The sequence below is a fragment of the Lepisosteus oculatus genome, chromosome 11 (assembly GCF_040954835.1).
Source record: "Lepisosteus oculatus isolate fLepOcu1 chromosome 11, fLepOcu1.hap2, whole genome shotgun sequence".
In the NCBI taxonomy this organism is placed as follows: Eukaryota; Metazoa; Chordata; class Actinopteri; order Semionotiformes; family Lepisosteidae; genus Lepisosteus; species Lepisosteus oculatus.
In genome coordinates this window covers 2,464,235-2,487,074 of record NC_090706.1, presented here as the reverse complement: position 1 = coordinate 2,487,074, position 22,840 = coordinate 2,464,235, and the positions used below count along the sequence as shown (strand labels likewise).

The 22,840-nt window shown below is 46.9% G+C and overlaps 3 protein-coding genes across 5 annotated transcripts; 1 reads left to right on the top strand and 2 right to left on the bottom strand.

Moving 5' to 3' along the window:
* Nucleotides 1-2,626: 2,626 nt before the first annotated feature.
* gjb10 (gap junction protein beta 10) lies at nucleotides 2,627-7,145 on the bottom strand. Its single transcript, XM_015348715.2, has 2 exons — nucleotides 6,368-7,145; nucleotides 2,627-4,551 (listed from the first exon to the last, which is right to left on the bottom strand). The coding sequence occupies exon 2, from the start codon at nucleotides 4,518-4,520 to the stop codon at nucleotides 3,771-3,773; it is 750 nt and encodes a 249-aa protein (XP_015204201.1). The 5' UTR covers nucleotides 4,521-4,551; nucleotides 6,368-7,145; the 3' UTR covers nucleotides 2,627-3,770.
* Nucleotides 7,146-7,187: 42 nt separating this feature from the next.
* Nucleotides 7,188-15,022, top strand: LOC102697684 (homeobox-containing protein 1). 3 transcript variants are annotated; one of them, XM_015348713.2, is made up of 10 exons: nucleotides 7,188-7,377; nucleotides 7,540-7,650; nucleotides 9,235-9,664; nucleotides 9,907-10,007; nucleotides 11,247-11,357; nucleotides 11,438-11,591; nucleotides 12,113-12,195; nucleotides 12,566-12,661; nucleotides 13,147-13,241; nucleotides 13,392-15,022. In XM_015348713.2, the coding sequence occupies exons 3-10, from the start codon at nucleotides 9,243-9,245 to the stop codon at nucleotides 13,530-13,532; spliced, it is 1,203 nt and encodes a 400-aa protein (XP_015204199.1). In that variant the 5' UTR covers nucleotides 7,188-7,377; nucleotides 7,540-7,650; nucleotides 9,235-9,242; the 3' UTR covers nucleotides 13,533-15,022. The 3 variants fall into 3 exon arrangements, with proteins under 3 accessions (XP_015204199.1, XP_015204200.1, XP_006631284.2); XM_015348714.2 differs by having other exon boundaries at nucleotides 7,188-7,381; XM_006631221.3 differs by having other exon boundaries at nucleotides 7,190-7,377; nucleotides 9,907-9,992.
* Nucleotides 15,023-15,425: 403 nt separating this feature from the next.
* On the bottom strand, nucleotides 15,426-22,637 carry ppie (peptidylprolyl isomerase E (cyclophilin E)). Its single transcript, XM_006631222.3, has 10 exons — nucleotides 22,544-22,637; nucleotides 20,664-20,762; nucleotides 20,036-20,079; nucleotides 19,329-19,355; nucleotides 18,891-18,972; nucleotides 18,511-18,614; nucleotides 18,219-18,342; nucleotides 17,116-17,301; nucleotides 16,415-16,557; nucleotides 15,426-16,093 (listed from the first exon to the last, which is right to left on the bottom strand). Exons 1-10 carry the CDS (start codon nucleotides 22,572-22,574, stop codon nucleotides 16,025-16,027), a joined length of 909 nt encoding a protein of 302 aa, XP_006631285.1. The 5' UTR covers nucleotides 22,575-22,637; the 3' UTR covers nucleotides 15,426-16,024.
* Between the last annotated feature and the right edge of the window lie 203 nt (nucleotides 22,638-22,840).

The window sequence follows — 22,840 nt, the reverse complement described above, 5'->3', positions numbered from 1 at the left end:
TACAACCTTTAGGAAACCAATTCAAAATAAAATGTGTGTGCTGTGAACATGATAAAAGTATCATATGAATCTACAGATAAATCTGTAATCCATATATATTATAAGTTTAAATCTGTATTCCCATCTGATTCATTTGTGATATTGGCAGGGCAGCATCCATTTTCTGTACCAGGGGAAGAGGAGATGACCCAGAATAGATAGATTCTTTTTAATCGATGAACATGAGAGAAATATTGTGAGTAATGTGAGGGTAGTAAGGGGGTGCATACCCACCCGACTATAATTGTTTCAGAGAAAAATGCAGAACAGAATATGGCCTATATTCACAAATGAGATGATTTTGAGATGCAGATTCCTGCTCCAACCTCTGTACTAATAAACCTAATGTTCCTGCCTGCTGACATGCATGCTGATGCATAGACTGTAGGGCTACTGAGGTCAGGGGCAGTTTCCAACTGGGGCAGAAAAGGACGCAATGTGTATTAAACATGTTTGAGCTCAAATAACCCCATTTACCATCTCTAGGGCAGCAGCATGGTGTGGAGGTTTTCACTGCTGCCTCACCGCTCACATCTGATCGCCCATCCATTCATTTTCTAATCACTTTATGGAACACAGGGCAGCAGGGGAACTGGAGCCAATCCTGAAAACAACGTGCACAAGGCAGGATACCCGGGACGGGACGCCAGACTCACACCAGGGCCACTTTTCCCAGAAGCCAAGTAACCCACCAGCGTGTCTTTGTACATGTTAGAATAACTAGCCCTTTTTGTAGTTAGTAGTTATTACATTCCTTGGATGTTATTCACCTATTTATTGGCTCACAAAAGTATTGGCTTCCACAGCATGGCTAGGTAGTTTGTTCCATACTCCTACAGCACTTAAAAAACTGCCTCCCAGTTAAGCTACCACATACAAGTCGTTTCCACCTATGCCCTTCGGTTTGTGTTTCACTGTTCAATTTGAAGACCTCCGCTGGGCTTTCTGGACTCTCTGAAGAGTGATATCTTCAAAAACAAACACACAGGAGTTAAAGGTAATCAGTTTACATCTTGTTTTCTGTTCTTGGAAAATCTCGCACTTCCGAAGGAATTGTGGGGATCATCTTTTGTGTTGCTGATGTTCTCCTGGAGCCTCTGGGTCTCTTCAGGACTCTGTCAGGGCAATTAGTACGTTTCCTTTTCATCTGCAGTGAGGGAAGTAAGTTTCAGTATTAGGTTTTTGTCCTGTATGCCATTTCCCAGCACAGTACAGCAGGAAACAAGACATAAAGATAGTATGATCTACAGGTAAAAAAAATCCATCCGATTTATTTCTGATTGACTGGGTAGCTTGCCTACAGTGGAAAAGCAAGATTTTACTGGTTCTGAATTTTTCTGAGAGGCACTGACACACTTTGAGATAAAAAAAGGTTTATTTTCACAGTGCAATCTAATGGGAAATTGTTCTTGAGTAGTACTGGATGTGAAATACAAATATTTACTTTATATTAATCAAGTGTTTTAAGTGAAGGAAGGTGGTGTTTGTACAGTAGCATCACCATAATGGGCACAGTTACAGCATAAAGCAGCAAACTCAGCAATGAAACATGGAACACCTATCCTGTTTTCTAATAATTCCAGGACCTCAAAGGGCTGAGTTTTTAAGCTATTCAGGTTCTACAGGGCAGGTGCACCTCATGCCCAGATAAGGCAAGACTCACCTTTGTAATCCAGGGAGCAGCATGAAAGATACAGCACCTGAACACAGACGTCCTGGGCAAGTAGAGGGAGGTTTCCTCTGTGCCTGAGTCAGCAGTGCAGAGGAAACTGCAAGTCTCAACAGATAAACGGGGCGAGCACACCCTCTGGCCTGACAAGCAAAACACGCCACCGCATTCCTGCTTACAATGGCAGACAGCAGCAGCAAAATTCTCAACAGACACCCTCATCTTTTGAGTTGCACAAGACAGGTTTGGAGAAAGACAGCGTCCTGACTCCTGTACATCACAGTCACCAAAGTGAAAAGGTCTCATGGGGCTCTACACTGTATTTGGCCGAAACCCCAATATACCAGATCATCTGAATTCTGGCAGTAAACACAGGTGTTCCTTTTTCTTTCCTACATAATATGTATTTAGAATTGAACTTTCGAAGATTGCTTTTTCAAATTGCAGATCTGTTTGGAGTTATTTACTGCTTTTGAAGTCATATACCTTTAATGCTTATTACACGGAATTTATGTGATTGGTGATCAATTGTAGGTATTGCCATATGTTATGGGAACATAGATAGAGATAAGTTGCTAATTTAGAGCCCATCTGTCTGTGGGTATTAAATAGCTGAAACTTTTTTGTAACCTTATCTGACTGGGTGAGGTCCTGGGATCAAACAGTAGATAACAGGGCATGAGTTTTCTCCAGGGTTTGTAACAGTTTTTGATATGGGTGTTGCACTGTGCAGGGAGAACTGGTTAAAACAGGAAGCATACAACACTTCACTTAAGAAAACATCATCTAATCAAAAAATCAGTGTCAGATTCAGAACAATAAGGCTGTTTCAAAACAAACAGGTATTCTTCCCTCCAGTCTTCCTGTCTTCTTCTGTTGACTTAGATAGCTTAAAGAGCAAAACAGAGCCTTCAACAATTACAAGAAAGTAAAGAGTTTAATGTTACAGTATCCATAAAACATACATAAAAAAGAGCTTATAATGTAGGGAGATGGTCTATTAACATATATAATTTAATACAGGAATGTAGATAGAATATGTTCCAATGTCATGTAGCAACCTCTGATACCAAATACTGAGAATGCAATTGCAGACAAAAGCATTACCCCCTACATGTGAAACAATGTTTTTTTTAAATAAATTATAGGATGTAGTAGATATGCCCTATAAAACTATGCTGAATATTCAATCTTTTGTCCCAACGAATTGAAGTTCATTTATTGTATTCAATTAACTGTTATAATGCACAGGGCACCAGCACTGTGGCCAGTGTCAGTGGGTGGCACAAAGCCCAGCGATGGCTTATTAAAACAAAGCCCTTATAATGTTTTACTCCCTATGGAGAGGAGAGCCGGTATGTGCTTTTAATAGTGGTGTGCAGAAGAATAGAGGAAAGGGCCACACATGAAGGACCAAATGTTTTACAAAAGGCAGTGAACGGTTTCGAGTAAATTTCTCAGAAATTATATTTTTTCCTTGAAACAAAGGCCAGCTACCTCATGAGTACCGCGTTCTGCCCAAACAGCAGAATTCAGCATTCAGAAACTGAAAAAAAGGCACTAGCTAAATTGTTCAGCAGATGGAACACCAAATTAAACTGAGCAACATTCAACATTCTGATGTCCTAGGGGCAGCTTCTAAACAATGAAATGTCATTCTTTATATCTACACCAAGGTGAGCTCTCTGGACTTTTTTTGCATTTTTCGGTAAAACACACTGTACACAATAAACTTTGCAGGGTTGTTCAGTAATGATTTCCCTCCTACTTCACTCATTCTCATGGCGCAGGCTTCAGTATCTATCAGAAACATTAAAGAGTACGTCTGATCAGAAAGGAGACCTAAAGAGGCACTGACCAACCTCTCTTTCTCCCTGCTGAATTTACACCGTGAAGTGTGGCCTTGTGACTGTGGCAGCATAGGAAGGACAATAAGCCTCAGAACTCTGTGCAGGACACTACAACTGAAGCAGAATATCTCATGATGTCCAGCAATGTCCATTCCTGCACTTGGTGTCTGGGCAGGGGGAACAGGGTGGCACCAGAGGAGCCCCTGGAGCTCTCAGTGCCCCTTCAGCGTGTTGACCTCCAGCATGGTGGTGCTGTCCTTGCCGTTGACCAGAGAGGTGGCCATGGCCAGCTTCCGGCCGTGCCTGATGGAGGTGCAGCACTCCCTGCAGCGCTTGACCAGCAGGTAGACGATCTCGCAGAGGGTGAGCAGGACGCAGGCGAGGCTGGTGACCACCATGAAGATGGTGAAGATGCGCTTCTCGGTGGGGCGGGCGATGAAGCAGTCCACCATGTTGGGGCAGGGGTCCTCACTGCACTTGACCAGCGCAGGGAAGTAGCTGGCCTCGTAGAGGTAGTAGAGCAGGTAGACGAAGACGACGTCCACCAGGGCCTTGAAGATCAGGCTGAGGAAGTAGGTCCACCACAGCCCGCCCCGCTTCTTGCCCGTGTCGATGTACAGGCGGCAGTCGGCCCCGTGCTTGAGGCGGTACTTCCTCTCCCGCTCCTCGCGGTACCCCACGTGCAGGACCACGAGCAGCGAGGGCACGGTCACGAAGATGAGCTGCAGGGCCCACAGCCGCACGTGCGAGACGGGGAAGAAGTGGTCGTAGCAGACGTTGTGGCAGCCCGGCTGGGCCGTGTTGCAGGCGAAGTCCTTCTGCTCGTCGCCCCACACCTTCTCGGCCGCCACCACGAACACCAGCACCCGGAAGATGAAGACCACCGACAGCCAGATGCGGCCGAAGGCCGTGGAGTACTTGTTCACCCCGCTCAGCAGGCCCTGGAGAAACGCCCAGTTCATCTCGGCTGCCGGGTCCGTCCAGTCTCGAGGCCTGTGGGACAGCAGGGAGGAAGAGCATGAGTCAGCGGGAGAGATGAGGCAAACCAGCTGGACGGCGGCTCGATTGTCCCCACTCTTCTGCTGGACCTGGGAGTCGTGGGGGAAGAGAACTCTGGAGATGAGAAACATAAAATAAGAAACTACTTCTGGGTTATGTGCTGAACAGTTCTGGAGCTCATTTGTATACTGAACACAAGTACAAAAAATATTCAATTATTTTTCCCCAAACATAGCAATTGAGATGAATATATTCTTCAGACCAAAGGTTTATTAGTTATTACACTGCAGAACGTAACACTGGATCAAAAGACGGATAACTGTGCAGGTTGTCTTCAGATGTTTACAGTTCTTCCACCAGCACTGCCCCCCACCCCGTCAGTATCCCCTGCAGGTGCAGGGTCCCACAGGGGGCAGCGAGAGGGTGGGCTGGTGGAGAGTCACACCTGTGTGCGCCGCAGCCAACAATCAACAGCACTGATTCACCAAAATCGCAAAGAAACAGGCAGCAGCCTTGCAAACCACACAAGATACAATCACAGCTTTCCAAAACCTGACCCAGGTCTCCACCTCCTTTAGAACCACTTAGTCCTTTGGACCATGGAGGGCTTTGGAACTCTTCCACTGTTGCAAAATCCCTGTATATTCTCTATCCATTTATCATTTAATGGAAATTAACCATATATGTTGTATCCAAACATGAAGGAAATAAACATCCATGCTCGGCTTTTGCTCATGCATTCAAGGAATATAGTTACAGGAAAGATGGTCACAGTACAGTCTTTAGTTTTGTTTTAATAATAATTGCTTACACTTATATAGCGCTTTTCTGGACACCCCACTCAGAAGCTTTACAGGTAATGGGGATCCCCACCACCAGTGTGCAGCCCCACCTGGAAGGTGCAATGGCAACCAGTACCTTCCCAGCACACCAGCTCTCAGTGAGGAGGACAGCAGAGTGATGAAGCCAGTTTAGACATGGGGGATTATTAGGAGGCCATTTGGAAGGAGAAATTTGGCCATTACGCGGATAAGACTGAAGACATTTGTTACAACTTTATGTATTTCTGATCCCCGAGTGGTATTGAACTGGTCATGTTTGTGGTGGTGCGCTTTTCCACCCAGAATTTCCACATTTTTTTCCAATGACTTGAATCTCTTTTCGGTGTGCAGTCGTCTCCTAAGCGCTGATGAAGAAGCGTACGACAGTGCGGCGCTATAAAATGCGAGCGGCGTAAACTTGAAAGGACAGCTTGTTCAAAACACCGGTTTGACCCGAACGATTGCGGTCAAGTTGGACAGTTTATATCGGTTCTGTGTTCTATGTCTCCAACCCATTCAGCGGGAGAATAAAAAGAAAAAAATTTGAGTCGACCTTTATGAATTTTCTTCGTTTCATTGATATTAAAACAAAAGTAGAAATGTAGACAAGCTAGCAAGGAAAAAAATGTTTTTCTAAGATAGCATCTTAAGAATTTAAAGCATGGTACGATGTTTACTGTAAATAACTACATGTAAGTGACAGACGCTCAAACCCATGAATAATGTTTTTCGGAGAATTTTACTCTCTAGCATGCTAATAAACGGCGTTATTTATTGCCAATCGTCACAATTAGTAGCAGCATAATAATAGAATCATTATTGCACATCTAACTCTATGTTATGTTATCTAACTCTAAATCGTCACATATCTACTTTCCTTTTATCTGTGATACACGGGGTTTTACTGGCCGCTTACCAGAGATTAAGCTTGATCAAAATAAAGTATTCGATACCTCATTTGATCAAATGACCAAAGACGTGTTACTTACCACGCAGATTGAACAGATCAGAAACGCGCTGGAAGACGTTGTTGATCAAACCCAACACGACAGACCAAGGAGAGCTTCTGCCCCATACTGTAACTATATTCCTCGCTCGGCTGTTGACTTTCTGCGGAACTCAGCAGAGAAAGGTGTGGCCATCTGGCGTAGGTCCATCCCATTTTTGAGCTCCTAGAGGTTGGGCAACCTGACGCAGACCGTCACCTCCGAAACACTCAACGCGGATAAGATCGATGCCGTGACTAGCACGGGGTTCAAAATGTGTGAATATCTGCATATCAGTTGCTGTGCCATTTGGTTGTTCACAAACAGTGTCCAACACCAAATATGCTTTAAAGTTGTCGTATAAAAAGTTTTGAATTAAATCAAAAGGAGCCTCATTGATACTCCGCTTTAGTGCATTCTTACAGCTACCAATACCAATAACGATAAGAATGAAGTTGTCTGGTTGCAGGCAATTTAGTGTGACACATACAGTACTAGGAGTGATTGAAGGATCAGCAGATGCTGTACTGTAAATGCACGAGAATACGGCCACCACTTTAGAGACGTCTCTAAACCAGGCATTACTGGATGGCAAACGAGAGAGGGGGGTGGATTAATCAATCAGACACTTATGTGCGCACACAATCAAATCGAACCCATCGATTCAATACACCGCCGAATTATATATAATTATATAAAAACTCTTCTCCCTCTTAATGAATGGATTAATGAATTTTTGATTTTCCCTCCCAGCGCGCTAACAAGTGCTTCCTGCCGGCAGCTCGGGACGGGGTGAGAGGTCAGCGGTAAGAGAGGCTTGCTCCCAGAGACGCGGCTCCGTGAGCCGCCGCAGCCCGCTACAATGTGACCCCGGCCGCCGTCGCCGCCGCTGCTGCAGCTGCCTGGCTGCCGTCACTGTGCCATCAGCGTGCGGGGCGGTGCGGGCGGGCAGGCAGGCAGGCAGGCGGGCGCAGCCGGGCCCCCTCTCGCCAGTCCGTCGCTCCGGGAGGCAGGTAGGTGAGGGAAACCGTCCGTCCGCACTCCTGACCGAGACAGCAGCTGCCCACCAGATCCGCTGCAGATACCCGACAGCCGCGTTCGTCGTCTTTGGCGTTATCCTGTCCATCCTTTCGATTTGACATGATGCACTCATTTGTTTCTGCTCTCCGTGGCAGGCTGTCTTATCGCTGCACTGACGGGGGAAAAAGCGACACTGGTTAGGAGCGGGGGATCCCGGGACATTGTGTTGAAAACTACAGTTTGCTCTGGGCATCACAAGGACACCTGTGAGTTTGGTCTTTTTTTCTGCCTTAGGGAATGGGATGTGTTGTTCTTGTTGTTGTTTGTGTGTGAATGCGTGGTTTTTACAGCGGGATGTACGCACACCGTATTGTAAATACTCCCCGGTTTGCAGTCAGTGCCGTGTCCCTGTCGCCTCCCCGGGCTCAGGCAGCGCTGTAGACGGGCCTCTTGTCCGTTCTGTTGTTGTGACCGGACGGCCACCTACCGCTGCGGCCCGGGCGGAGGGCGTACAGACCGTGATGCCGCGATGGAAGGGTTAAAAAGTTACCCATACCAATGCGCAGTGCACAACAGCAATAATATGATCAATCATGATAATAGTACGTCATAAAAAAGTTTTTCTCTTGGCTCTTTGCTTTGGTGTCGTGTACGATTATCCATCTGGCTGTCGGATTGACTGCTCACCTGGCTCTCTCAGTTATTTCTGTCATGATGCACAGTGAGGTGAGGAAGATTCTGTTTGTGATCATCCTTAATAGGAATTCTCTGGCACTGACCTGCAATAGCAATACAATAGCTCTTGTTGCATTATAGTGTCTTATAAGAACAGAGCTCAAATCTACTGTTGTAGCATGTTCTTAGTATACTCTGTCTCACAGATTGTATAAGGTGCTCACTGTGATATTTCCAGTGAGAGAATATTAGATGTACATCTGGTCAATGTTGTAACACCATGTCATTCATTATTTAGGGTAAAGGGGTGGAAGAAATGAAGTTTTTCCTTTACAGAAAACAGCTACCATTTGCCTTGAGATGGATTTGATGCACAGTTAGAATAAATGGGAAGATTCTGATTTATGGAAGCCGCAAAAGCCACAGAAATGTGATTTTTTTAGATATTGTTAATTAGAACAGCAGGTAGTGTGTCTATAAAGGTATTGGGACGCCAGTAACGACATCATTGGTCCACAGATGATCTAAGAAAAAATGGCTGCAGCTCATTCTCTTTCAGCTTGGAGGCAGGGTCCCCTGGTCTTCTTCCTAAAGTCCTGGCAGGAGCAGAATTTGCTGAAATTAAAATCCCATTTCTCAAGAAAGGCCCCGAGACCTGTCTAGAGTCTAGCGAGAACGTCAATATAGTTTTAGTAACCAAGGACTTCCCCACCTTCACAGAAAATGAAATTAAAATGAAAATAAGACATGGCCGCTGTTTTCTTCTAAGGAGGAGAAAGCAGCACTTGATTAATTTGAAGATTTTCATTCAAACCTTCTCATAGGTTCTGTGTAATTCAAGGCACTAATGCAAACTGAATCGCACTCTTAGATAAGGCTCGTAAAAGCCATATCAGCTCACACGCCACCCTCTCGGGTATAATTACCCCCCAAGGAGCTCCTGGGTGCAGGTCGTTTCTTTCCTCCGTTGTTGCTTCTCATCACGGAGGTCCAGGTGAAGAGACGTCCGTGAAAGATTTAAACGCTGGGCGATGTTTTACAAATGGAACCTGTGTCTGTGATTGCGTATGAACGCCACGAGCTAACTTCGCCAGGGCAGCCTGGCTGGGAGGTGCCTGGCGGTTTGGGCCCGCGGTGGGCGCGCTGCTGACGGGTTTCGGTGTTGACTCTCCAAGCTGCCGGGATGGAGTGCTGTTCCGAGGAGCCCCGCTACACCATCGAGCAGATCGACCTCCTGCAGCGCCTGCGGTGGTCGGGGATGTCCAAGCCGCAGATCCTGCACGCGCTCGAATCGCTGGAGCGCCTCGACTCCGAGCAGAGCCACAAGCCCCCGCAGCCGCGCCCCCCCTGCTACGACAACCACAGCGGCAGCACCTTCGAGCCCACGGCCGCCGCCTCCTCCTCCTCCTCCTCTTCCTTGTCCTCCTTCACCTCGGCTACCACCCAGACCCAGAGCCTGGCCGCCTCCCCATCACCTAGCAACAGCTACGAAGCCTCCCCACCTCCCCTATACCCTGCCGGTGGGGGTCAGAGGTCTTTCAGCTATGACCTTGCGGAGGACATGGGGGACTGGGATGTAGAGGAGAAAGTGGAGGAGTATATGAGGTAAAGTAAAGTACATGTGCTAGACAGATGTTTGCAGTAGACATAAGGACAGCCCTCAGTCAGTACTGCTGATGATTCCAGGGACTTTTGTCTCTCTGTGCAGGAGACAGCAGGCACCTGGAGGACAAGTTAAAGTACAAATGGATTAGATGGGATAGGGCTAAAATCATCTTCTTATCTAATTCTGGATCTGCTGCTTGCCTCACCAGCTTGTCTGAATGAAACATCGTCTCGTGTTTCAGGAGGGACAGCAACGTGGTGAAGGAGGAGATTAAAGTGTTCCTCAACAACAGGAGGATCTCCCAGGCCATTGTGGGACAGGTCACAGGTAAAACTCCAAAAGGTGATAGTGTGTCCAAAGCTGATAACTCTTTAAGATTATCCGGAGATTTTTTGCTGACTTCCGTGACCAAGCTTTAATCCAATAATGCTCAACTGATGGCCATAAAGACATTATCCGCTAGCTGAGCTGTTGAATACCTTAGTTTGAAATGCCTTTTGATTTCCTGATTAGATAACTATTTAGTAAGTTAGCTTTGATTTGGAGCGCTTTAAAGCAAGAGTGAGCAGTCCTGGCACTGGAGGATTGGTGTGTCTGCAGATTTCTAAGTCTCTTCAACGCACCTGCAGAGTTTGGAGGAGTAAACAACTCTGACCACTAGCTATATTAACTGTCTCTCCTGTTCTCCTTTTAAAGCTCAGCCATTCTGATATTTTAAGAGCATGTGCCCTTGTAGAGCATGCAGCTAGGGCAGCTGCTTCACCACTGCAGCTTGAAAACTCCTCAACTGGGTATAATGCCTTTGCACAGCTCCCTGACAGGATATTCTCATGCTCTGTCTTGTTTGAAGCATGCCGTGCTGCTTAGTTTGCCCTGTGGATGACTGGGGTAGAGCAGACAGTCCCAAGCTCTGGTTTCACAGGCGATCTGCACTTGTTCCCAAAGTAATAAAATATAGGATGGCAGTTATTGCTACCGGTAACGTCAAGTGACGGTCACTTCTGTTTTTAGGATTGTGCTGCACATGGGAGCTGCACATCACTGTCATTTTTTAAAAGACTGCCCTCTACAGCTCAGAGACGGGGAGGAAAGGAGAATTATCGTGTGACTTAGTTGGTAAAGAAGTAAGAGAGAGGCTGAGCGAGGCAGACTGGGTTAGAAGCTGGAGCTGAATAGTTTGAACCTACAATACAAGGATGGGAGAGACCAGTGGTGACTTCAAAAGAGGCCTCATTGTTGGGGCTAGATCAGACGGCACATCGATAACACAGACCATGAACCTGCCAGGAATGGGGTGAGGGACTGGGAAGGATGAAATGTGGCCCAGATATCGGACACTGAGAGGGAGGAAGTGGCCATACTGTGATCTGGTATCTAAGAGTGTGCAGAACATCTGTGAGTCCCGAGACTAATGACCAACATTGTGCCCCTATAGGTCACTGATTACCAGTTTATAAAGGAAGCAGTCTTCACTGTTAGTCTCCTCAGATAAATACAGAAGCTTTTCACCTGATCTCGGGCCTGAATTGTGTCCCTGTTAACCCACGTCTTGCCCTTCTTGGTCACGTGTTGCGGCGTCAGGCATCAGTCAGAGCTATATCTCCCAGTGGCTGCTGCAGCAGGGCCTGGAGATGAGCGACCCCAAGAGGAGAGCGTTCTACCGCTGGTACCTGCTGGAGCGCAACAGCCCAGGTGAGAGCGGCGCGGCGGCTTCAGGGAGAAGCCGGCCAACGCAGCGCCCCGAGTTCTGAGCCCCTCTCTGCCCCCTGCAGGAGCCACCCTGTCCCTGCGCCCGCTGGTGAAGGAGGAGCCCGAGTGGCGGCCCAGCAGCAGCCCCGGGGGAGGCGGGGCCGGGGGCGGGCTGCTGAGGCTGCGCAGGGGGAGTCGCTTCACCTGGAGGAAGGAGTGCCTGTCCGTCATGGAGAGGTGAGCCAATCACACGGCAGCCCTTCGTCTCCTGAGCGTACAGCCTTGCAGGGGCCTGACAGAAGCTCCTAGGGCAGGGGTGGCCAGTTCAAGTCCTCAGGAGCCACATTTCGCATGGGTCTATACTTATTTTTAATTGACTATGTCTCAGATGTTAATTGATTATTAGCTTAATCAATCAATCAGTTAATCGGATCATGTACCTATGCACAAAGACGGATCATGGTCCACAGAACACTGTGAAGTAAACCATCCTTACCTTTTTTTTAAATTCTTGGTAATAGTGACCAGCCCACTCACTTCAAGTAGAACTCTTTGTCGAAGAGATGATGATGAGTCAGGGCTCTTGATGACCTCGGACTCCACAGTAGTACATAGTCTCTTTCCTGCGGCAGGCCGTGGGGGGTGGGGGCAGTTCAAACTACCATCCACTGATCCCCCTGCACCCCTCTGCCTCAACCCGCTGTCCCTTTCCCTCAGTCCCACCGGGCTCCTCTGACACACTGGTTATTATATCTCAGTTTCTTCATAGAGAACCAGTATCCTGACGAGTCAAAGAGGGAGGAGATAGCCAGCGCCTGCAACACCGTCATCCAGAAACCAGGTGAGTGTCACAGCCCGGGTGCACTCAGCCTGAAAAGGCCATTGAATATCATCTTCCACACAAGTCAGGAATGCTCTTTTTTAGGGATGCATTTTTCTGGTGCTGCACTGCACCAGTTGTTGTGTGACTGTCTAAATTTCAAATACAAATATAAGGCCATAAATGCTTTAATTAGCAGAGTTTAATATTCTACTCAAGTCGTACATTGTAGAAGCTTTAAATAGAACCTAGAAGTGTGTTTGACTGAGGCCCTGGAGGACTGGAACTGGAGACTGTATGGTTTTAGTTATTTCACAACTATCTTAGCTTGGAGAAAAAAGGAACGTACATCCAGATGTTCCACCAGCTGTCCTCCTCTTCGCTCCCACAGGCTGCAAGCTCTCCGAGTTTGAGCGGGTCACAGCTCTCAAAGTGTACAACTGGTTCGCAAACCGCCGCAAGGAGATGAAGAGACGGGCGAATATCGGTATGTCAGCCACCATCTGTCCAGGAGACAAGTCCCTCTTACTTAGTGCCCTTTTCAAGCAGGCTCTAGACAGAGACAGACCTGGTTTCAGTAAGAGATGAGTGAGCGAATATCTTTCTTCAGCTTCCACAGCTGAGAGAGCTTTTCCCACAGGTTTGTTTTTTGCTGTTTCTTTTAATTGAACAGCCTCCCTTAAATGCAAACCTGATGTTTGCTCTGTCATTTAATTTGCGTACTGAGCAAAAAGTATATATTGTATGAATAATAGAAGTGTGACAAAAAGTGACTATTCTGTACTATAATTGTCATCTTCTTGGTTTTAAGATGTGTCAGATAAAGAATGAAAGTGTTTGCCAATGCCTGTTATCTGTCTTAATTCTAATTTAGGTGCAACTTCAAACTTGCTTTTGTAGTGTTGCACCGGCAAAGTTATTGGCCTCATTTTTTGGAAGATTGTTTTATTTTTACATCTCCTGCTTGTATAGAAGCTGCTATCCTTGAGAGCCATGGTATTGAAGTCCAGAGCCCGAGCTGCCACTCCAATGCAGATGAGATTGAGGGCCCAGAGTTTAATGAGCAGGTGAGTTGAAGAGCCTTATAGCACTTGATTCAAACTCTACAGAGGGTCTGCCACAGAAGGACAAGTTTGAAACGTTGCTCAAGGAAGTGGTGAAAATATAACAGTCCATCTTAATTCTGATACCTTACAATTGCGTCATGTCCTTCACAGGAAGTCTTCCCCTCCAGGAAGGATGCTGACCAGGAGCCGGTCTCGTTGGCTGTCGAGGCAGAAGCGCTCCCGAGCCCTGCAGCCCTGCGGGCGTCCAGCCAGAAGGCCGATTTGAAGACGGAGGCAGCCGACGAGGAGTGACAGGAAGAGGGCCAGTCGCTTTGGCAAACCCAGGGTGCAGCCCCTTCCTGCAGAGACCCGAAACTCCTGCCTTCACCATGTCAGAGGGTGGCGGGGCGGGGCAGGCGCCCGCGGCGTGAGGAATTTCCCCCGGGGGGTGCAGGGGGACAGGGGCGAGACCCACCATATGTAACTACGATAATCATACTAATAGTAACGGCAACCGTAACCAATATTAATCGCAACGTAGTGTCTTCTGGGATCGCCTGGAAAGGGGAGGGAGCCGTGGCGCGAGGTTGGGGATCGCAGAAGAGGCAGCTCAGCTTGCAGCGCCTTCGCGACCACTTTCCGTTCCCCGTTTTACCGCTCTGTAAATGCGACGGCTTAGCGTGCACTGCAGAATCCCGGCGGCCCTGCCGCTGGCTCGAACCGTCAACAGGAAGCAAAGCAAGATGCCCGTCTGCAGGGGGGGGCAGCGTGTGCGCCGAGGAGAAGGCTTGAGCGCAGTCTGTGGGGGCAGCCCTCAGGGTTGAGGGGCAGCCAGTCTGTTCCACCAGGAATGCAGCCTCTCTGGTAATGGCAGGATAGGACACTGAGTGGAGATGCAATCTCAGGCACCGTTGTCTTTGTGGACAGGCCGAGCAAGAGAGTTAAAACCCACAAAGTTGAGATCACCCTGGTGGTAAAACATTGGTTGGCTAATAGAACATATGTAATGGAGAATGCACTGTACTTATAGTGTATTATATGTGGTGCTACTCTCTGTATAAGAAACATTTCCCCTCTCACTTTGACACCTGCTGAATCCAACGTGTTGTCTTGGAATGACACCTCCTGCCCGGTGTAAGAGAAATAGCTACGCTGTGTGCGGAGCGAACGAGGAGAGTTTGTGGGTAGCCAGCTTCGGGTTTTGTCATACAGTGTAGGATCATCCTTTTTTCCCAGTAGATTATTAGGCTCTAAGGGATGTTGCTTAAAACAAAGCAGGTCAGAAGTACCAGCAAAAGTGTTTCAGGTGCAACTGTATTATAGTAGGGTTGCATATTACCCAGTATTCTAACTGACAGCTGTATTGTCCTACACCTAGGGTTTTGCATTGGATATGACTCACCTCACATTTTCAGACAACTGATTTAGACCATTTTTAACTTCATTCTATTCAACAGTCAGTCACCCAGGAAACCTGGTATATAAATGCTTTCACGGGCTGATCTCTCCTGAACAGGTGGGGATGTGTATCTCTTTGTATGTTTGAATTATCAGAGGGATAGACGAATTTTTAACAGATGGGAACCCGTAAGGATGTAGGGTACAAGGAGCCGCAAAGCTTTTATGGTGCGAGTCTGTTCTGCAGTGCGTGCCTCTGTGGATTTGATTAACAAGGGAATAGACAGCAGTTGCCTGAATCTGCTTCCCGTTGATCAGCAGTAATATCTTGAGGTAGCCTGATGTAATGCTTCTGCTTGATTTAAGCAAAAATAAATAAGAAAAAATAAAACTCATGCAGTTCATTCCCTGATGCCTCGGATTGTTTTCTAGCCTTGCATCTCATCCAGCCTTTTCTCTGAGAAACCTAGGAAATCCCCTCCAGAAAGCATGGGATGAGCAGATAAGAGATTTAAAAAAAAATAAATTAATTTTAAATTAAATAAAAATTAAGATTAGTCTAGGCTTCTTTAATCAAGAAAAAACTATCAATAATTCCAATATATACCTATTTTTAGAAGTCTTGCTTTCATCTTCCTGGTAATTTGTGTGTGTGTTGGGGGGGTTCCCCAACCTCTTCCAAAAAGGATCAGCCAGACTCACAATCATGCAGACCACTCCAGCACAGCGCTTCCCAAGCTTGCAGTGTCTCACATCTACAGCGGAGGGGAAATTCTGAAAATTCTGAAATAAAGGACTGCATACCTATTTGTTAATAAACAATTTATTCACATGAATATTTACAAAACCATGTTCTATGTTTTATAAAACAGAAATAAAGTCCTACTCATTAAGTAGAGACACTTAAATCAGGGGTTCAGTGGCTTCGTGATGAAAGAGGGGAACTGAAGGTCTGCAAGAAGCAAAGACACTCATCTGCAGCAGTTTTAAGTGATGCCAATCTTTTTCTTCAAAACCTGATTGCTGTACTCATCGGGTTATCTGGAACAGCTGGATTTTATGTTTCTCCATCTGTGAGGCCCAATTCCAAGTAGGGATCAATATATTTCATTAACAGGACCACGTGAAAGCTTTAAGGCTAATATTGTGCAGGATGCATTTAAATTCAAATGGTAGAATTAAGGAGCACTTCAGATAGAACCCCAAAATGTCTGCACATATTTGGGTTTTAAATGGTTGACGCAGCTCAGCTCTTCAGCATCTCTCTGTAACCCTGCAATGCCAAGTGGGGTGATAATCACACAGAACTGCACCACTGAATCGATGCACTGGGATCGTAAACCAGCCTTAGAGCTCACAGTTCTCCGCCCAAACCAAAGTTTTTCCTGGGCTGTGCAGCGTTGCTGCTACACATATTCCCCGCAGTCTGAAATGATCACCTTCTGTTTGGGCTTGCCATCCTTCGAACCCTGAGCCTGAGAAGAAAAACACATGAAGAGCCATCAGAAGGTAAGTAAGTGTGCTACTCATATACTTAAAATCAGGATGCACCACTAAGCTTTACACACGCACTGCATGTGTCTACTAAGTCTACCAGAAATGCACTTCTGCTTGAATGTGATCAACATTAGATGGGTGAACTGAAGAAGGTTTTTTTGTATATAAACTGACTAGTAAGGGATCAGTTAATAAACCGGTCATTCCAGCCCCCTGCCCCTCCTCTCCTGAACCCCAGTCTCTCCTGCCCCCTGCTCAGCCCCTCCTCTCCTGAACCCCCCGTCTGGCCCAGTGCTCACCTCCATAGCTCTCACCACATCCATGCCCTCCATCACCTCCCCGAACACCACATGCTTGCCGTCCAGCCAGTCCGTCTTGTCGCAGGTGATGAAGAACTGGGAGCCGTTGCTGTTGGGGCCGGAGTTGGCCAGGGACAGCAGCCCTGCAGCAGAAGGACGACACCCCAGGAGACTCAGGAGACCCGCTGAGGTACAGTAAGCCTCCCTCTCCCATGAAAACTTGTGAATACTATGTGAATTAAAATGAATGGCATTCACTGTAAATTATTTTTCAAACGCTGCTAGCAAAATCTGTTGCAGCGCACTTGGGGTAAAGAGGAAAAACAGAATTAGGAGGTTTAAACTTTACCTGCTGCAACACAAAACAGACAAAGTCAGGTGCTGCAGTAGTATTAAGCACTTCAAAATGCTGCACAAGACTAGAGTTCCTTAATTTTTTCCCCCCAAGTCATCTTCCACAAAGTCACAACCCTTTTTCCAAAACAAAATAAACCTCTAAATATTCCTCATCCAAAATAACGACTACGTTTGAAAACCTCCTGCAGAACAGATGCAGGTTCAGACGCGTGTGCAGACTTCGTTCAGGCGAGCTGCAAGATCGAAATTCGCCCCTTGTCACCTTGTCTGCGCCCCCCCTCACAGCCTGCAGCCCCCAGAGGCCACGGCAACACCCCGCCCCCTGCCGAACGCGGCGCCCCCACCTGGCCCGGTGTGCTTCAGGATGAAGTTCTCGTCGTCAAACTTGCGCCCGTAGATGGACTTGCCGCCGGTGCCGTTGTGGTGGGTGAAGTCGCCGCCCTGGCACATGAACTGCGGGATGATGCGGTGGAAGCTGCTGCCCTTGAAGCCGAAGCCCTTCTCGTGGGTGCACAGGCAGCGGAAGTTCTCTGCCGCGGGGGGAGAGACAGCGCGCGTGAGACTGCACCGTTCCCAACGCCCAGCGGAATCCGAGCCAGGCTGACCTACCACCCTCCAGGAAAGCAGTTCTTGCAGGTTTGCTCTAATTAAGGGGCCATCTTACAAAAAATGCAGCCAGAACCCCTTCAACCATTAACAACTGCAATTCCTGGCGCTTCTCTCCTACTTTTCATCCCAAACTCTTTACACAGAAGAGAGGATCCACTCCACCCACCACTGACGTACTGTTCCCACCTGGGTGACAGGTGGTTGTCATTATGCACATGCACCCCCCACATGTTATTGGGATTGGGTCATGCAGAAGTGAGAAATTATTTTGCCAATTAAAGGAGAAATCTGGGCAGTCTAGACTGTGCATGGATACCTTCAAATCAAGCAAGGATATCTTCAATGACCAAGCAGTCGGGACCTCAGTTTACCTTCTTATGTGAAGAAGACAGAACACTGTTCCCAGTCACCATACTGGAACTTTGTTTTTTCAAAATTCCAGTCCACAGGGGAAAGCACCACCTACTGGTCTGGCAACACCACTCACAGCAGCAACCAGATTGGTTAGCCTTTAAAAGTCTGCCACCCCAGCGCTCGCCAGGCGCAGCCCTGTTCGGCCTCCGAGAGCCGGCAAGATCACCAGCTACAAGGAGGCAGCAGCTTGCACTGCCATCCGACACAACGCTGCCAAGCCTTTAACAACTCGACAATTTCCCAAAGAACTTCACGTGCAACCGCCCAAATCGCAAAACGGCAACAAACACAAGAGATCGAAACCGATCCATCATCGATCGACTCAACGATGCCCCGGGGCTTGATCAAAAGAAGCTGTGGCAGGGAGGGTGTGCTGGAGCTCACAGTGACAGGGTGTCCCGGACGAGCCCGCGAGCTGCTGTACCTGCGGTCATGGGCACAATGTCCGCGCGCAGCAGAAACCGCAGGCGGCCTGCAGGCTTGTTGCCGATCTTGATGTCCATGTACACCTGGGGGTTGACACGCCCCTTCTTGGCCGGTGGCTCACCCTGCAACACAGTGGTCAGACCAGAGCAGTCGGAGTCAGTCTGGAACGCACGTGGACACGCCAACTCACACATCGCATATTCAACACACACACGCTGACACATGCGCATGCACTTGTGGGCCAGCGAACCACTTTCTCTCCCAATGGAAACACGCGCACACCGACGTACCTCCTGCGTCTCTGAGCTGGCCTGCTCTGCGGCTGGCTCTGCTCCTTCAGCCTCCTCTGTGGTCTTTCCCGAGAACTTCTTCAGCCAGTCGTCATCTGACCACACTGGGGGGGGAGGAGAGAAAGGCAGGAGAAAGGGACTGTTAATGTTGGGGATAACCGCAGACAGACCCTGTATGACCCTGAGAAAATCACTGCCTGTCCTGTAGGGTCTTTCTCTTCATGTTCCATGTGTTAACACAGCTTCTATAGAGCTTGAATGATGGATAGTTTCTACCCAAAACCTGTAAAGATCTCCAGTGAGCACCATATACATGTATACCAATTTTAATATTACTGGTAAAATAAGATTTGAAACAGGTGGCACTCTGCGCCTCTCACCTGGGCGTGAGGAGCCCTCCTTGATTCTCATGGGCTTGGCGATGTTCACTCTGATGGTCCGGCCAAACAGCTCTGACTCATTCTGCCGGGGAGACACAGAGACCACAGGGCACATGACTGCACAGCCCTGGCCCAGCTCCCACTGAGACCACCCTGCTTCAGCTCAGGGAACACAGGGAAGAGGCAAGTGCACTGCAAATTCAGCTCCATCTAGCAGAAACCATCTAGTGAAAGCTCCGGCATTTTACCATGAATTGTTTGATCACTTCTGAACAGCAGCTTTAATTACTGGTTTGCACATGCATAGCGTAAATAAGAGGAAACAGTATTCAGACAAGACAGAAATGCAAAGGCCTTATTGCAGGAAGCAGTGCTACAGGACACACGAAAAACAGTACTGAGTGGACTGAAGGGAGGGCTGGCTGCTGTCTTACTCACCATGTTGTCGATGGCGGCTGCAGCATCCTGGTTGAGAGAAATAACACACACAAAAAATTAAACACAGAAGCAGCACAGTTTAAATTCAGCGGGTGATTAAAATTAGGCAGAAGAAGAAAAAAACCTGTTTAAACTTCTGAGCAAGTTCTTATGTGAAAGTACTTTTAATATTTCTTTGCTCTGACCATGCTATTAAAAGATCACTATATTTACTGGTAAAATCATTATGTAAAAAAGGAAATGAGTGTTAATTTTATCATCTCCTTATAGCAAGGGTCTGCAACTCTGGTCCTGGCTAGCTGCAATGTCTTCTGCTTGACACAATCAGTTGTTTAATGGGTAGTCCAAACCTCTGCTCACTGAGCATTTAGTGATGCCTGTTAAGGCTGCAGGAGCTCTCCAGGACCAGGATTGTAGAGCTAAGCAATGAGACACTGCAGAGACAGGCCAATCACTGCACTGCACCCACTTCAGATGAGAGATCCATTCAGCGGCTCTCCAAACTATCTCCACTATTTTGTAGACAGGTTGAAGAGTCAACAAATCAGAATGTGTTTTTGAGTAAACATTCTAAAGTACAGGAAGATCATTAGATACTTTTACGATGAGGTGATGGATATTTGATATTACATTAGACACTACAACTACGAGTTAAATTGTTAACGTTTTTAGGAAGAAGTCAGACCCTCACAAGAGACAACACTCACCTCAGCCAGCTCAAACTCAATAAATGCAAATCCTCTGTGCTTTTCTGCAAACAGAGAGCAGTACAGGTATTAAAAGAACAGACAACATTTCACAATAACACAAAGTTTGCAAGCGAAAGGGTGCCGTTTGGTCCATCTAGCCTGCTTGGTAGTCAGAAGCTTACTGATCCCGTGACTAAATCCAGTTGTTCCATGAAAGAAACCTGCATCGACTTCAACACAGTTTCTATTTGGAAAACCAATAAAAAGGAACTTTAGGGAACCCAAATCATTCAAACCCAAATGCAATTTAGCTTTGATATTGTAGAGAACACCTCTATTCTTTCATGCTTTAAAGACAAAGCAGTAAGGACCGGGTCTTCACATCTCATCTGAAGTGTGGCACCTGCTAAAGCAGGGGAGGTCCAGTCACCTGTGTGGAGCTTTGGTTAGGAAACTGGTCCAGATGGAAGAGTGGCACCTCCTGCTCAGCCAGAACCACCTTTAGCACCAAACTGATAGTCCTTTGACTATAGTAATGGCAACACTGCTGTCAGACTACTTCCAAGGCTGGACAGTTAATTTTTGGCGGCCCTATCGTTTTCTGCAAGACATGTGGGAAACCATTTTTCGCAGCGTGTGTGTTAACCTGTCTCATAGTCCAGAGGGATCTGGATGTCGGTGATGTCGCCAAAGGGAATGAACGCCGCGTGCAGAACCTTCTCGTCCACCTCCTCCGCGAGGCCACCTGCGAGACAGGGAGACTCACACGTGACCAAGGCGATCCCCAAGCGTCAGTAAAGGGTCCCCGCCGCACGTCGGCATCACACTACAGGCCTATACGGACTTCTAGTCAGAGAGCATGTCAAATTTAACGACTGCAGCTGCTGAATCTCGCTGCCTTTTCTGTCCTAGAGGGCGTCAAATTATACGACTAGGAAAAGCAGGGGGTGACTAATTACACGATTCCCTCACGACGTTTCATCACAGTTTCAAATCTCGTGTTGCACCGCAAAAGTACCGTGGGGTCCCCTCGTTTTGGCAGCCCATCAACGTAGAGCACACTGGAATAGGAGGAGGAGCGCCGCGCGAAAGTAAACAAACAACATGGAGGACGAGCACGGAAACATCCTGACAAGGGTGACACAGGCATTGTTTTCCACAAATAGACCCCTTCAAAAATATCATTCTTCTTTATAAATATAGAACGAATTTACAAAAATAAAACAGTTAAAAATATAAAACACCTTTAAAACAAATAGTGTAAACAAATTAGTATTGCGCTAGAACGTGTAATATAATGGGCACATTATCTCACGAGTACACACCTGGCTCACTGCACAACACTACGACTTGCGACTCGCTACCAGAAAATCAAACGGTGTGATTTTATCGTAGCGAGTTGCAGAGAGTGGTGGGGGCTGTTAAGAGCGCTATGACTGAGTCGCTGGGGGTGTCACACTACACAGCTGACGGTAACGGGCGCACACTGCGACTCTACAACTCGCTGTGAGTTTCTTCCGATCGTGTACATGAAGGCTACAACTGAAAATCCTAGGAAAAGTCACGTAGTGTGACGCCGGCATTAGGGACCTAATGGGATATATAGGGGGATTGCTCCCCAGTAGAACAACGCAAGAACAAGGTAAACGTGGAGGTTAGGATTTTTGCCCATGTGAGCTAGCACACAGGGGCTTTTTCCATGAGAATCAATGAAATAAAAGGAGGTTGTAGAACAGAAGTGAGACTAAATGTGTGTTTCAGACTTAGCTACTCAAAAACAGTATACAGTATAACTATACATCCACACAAAACATTTACCAGTTTTACTATATCCTTTCACTCACTTTTATCTCGACTTACCAATCATTTTAACAAAACATCAATTTAAGCAAACGTCTGTTAAGCTAACACTTGTTTCTATCATATTGCTTTCTGAGAAGTAGACAAGTTGGGCGTGATCATCAACTCATACAATAGTCCACAAGAGTACTCAAAGGACTTCAAATAGTGCCTGGGTGCAACCATCAAGTCGGTGTTTTCCCAATATGTCAACTTAAATCGGGGCTGACAAGCGTCTCAAACAGCAAAAGACTAAAACTGAACAGAAATAAACCATTCAGAATAAAAACAATCGACATTTAAGGGATACGCATGTGGTGGTCAAGCTTTTCACAAAACATAGTAAAGTGCAACTGTAATCTGTCGCTTTAATTACGTCATTGTCCCGCTCATCGTTTGAATCTGCTAGAGGTACCGCTGCCAGCCAGGGCTATTTTTTTAAATGCACGGCATGCTTTTGCAATTCATCCTTTAAATTAAAAACAAAGTGTTTATCAAAAGACACTATGGTGAGATGGGCATTGGGGATCAAGGAATGAGTTCACCAAGAAACCATTAACACTTATTGAAACCTAATCTTCAAGACTAAGACAAAGAAAGAACCGTATCTTACAGAGCAGTAAAATGTCATTCAAACTTTCTTATTTCTTCATACAATTCACAAAAGCAGTTTTTTAAACAACTTACCAACATACAGCACACGCTTGGCGGCCGCCATCTTCACTGTGCCCTTTGACCCAACATAAACCCCGCCCTTTCCTGTGCAACTCCTTCAGATGTCCGTTCCGTGCGGCAGTAAGTCCCACACGTGGTTCAGTATAGATCCGTGAGATTGTGCGCGTCCGAGTTCAGTGTTAGGCAGAAATTACACCCATTTTTAAATTGCCGTAGTTTTTGTTTTGAGCCTATATGACCGCTGAAGATTGGCGGCTAAAAAGACATCAAGTAGGTTGTGTCGCTGGATGAATTTCAGTACTGTGGGAT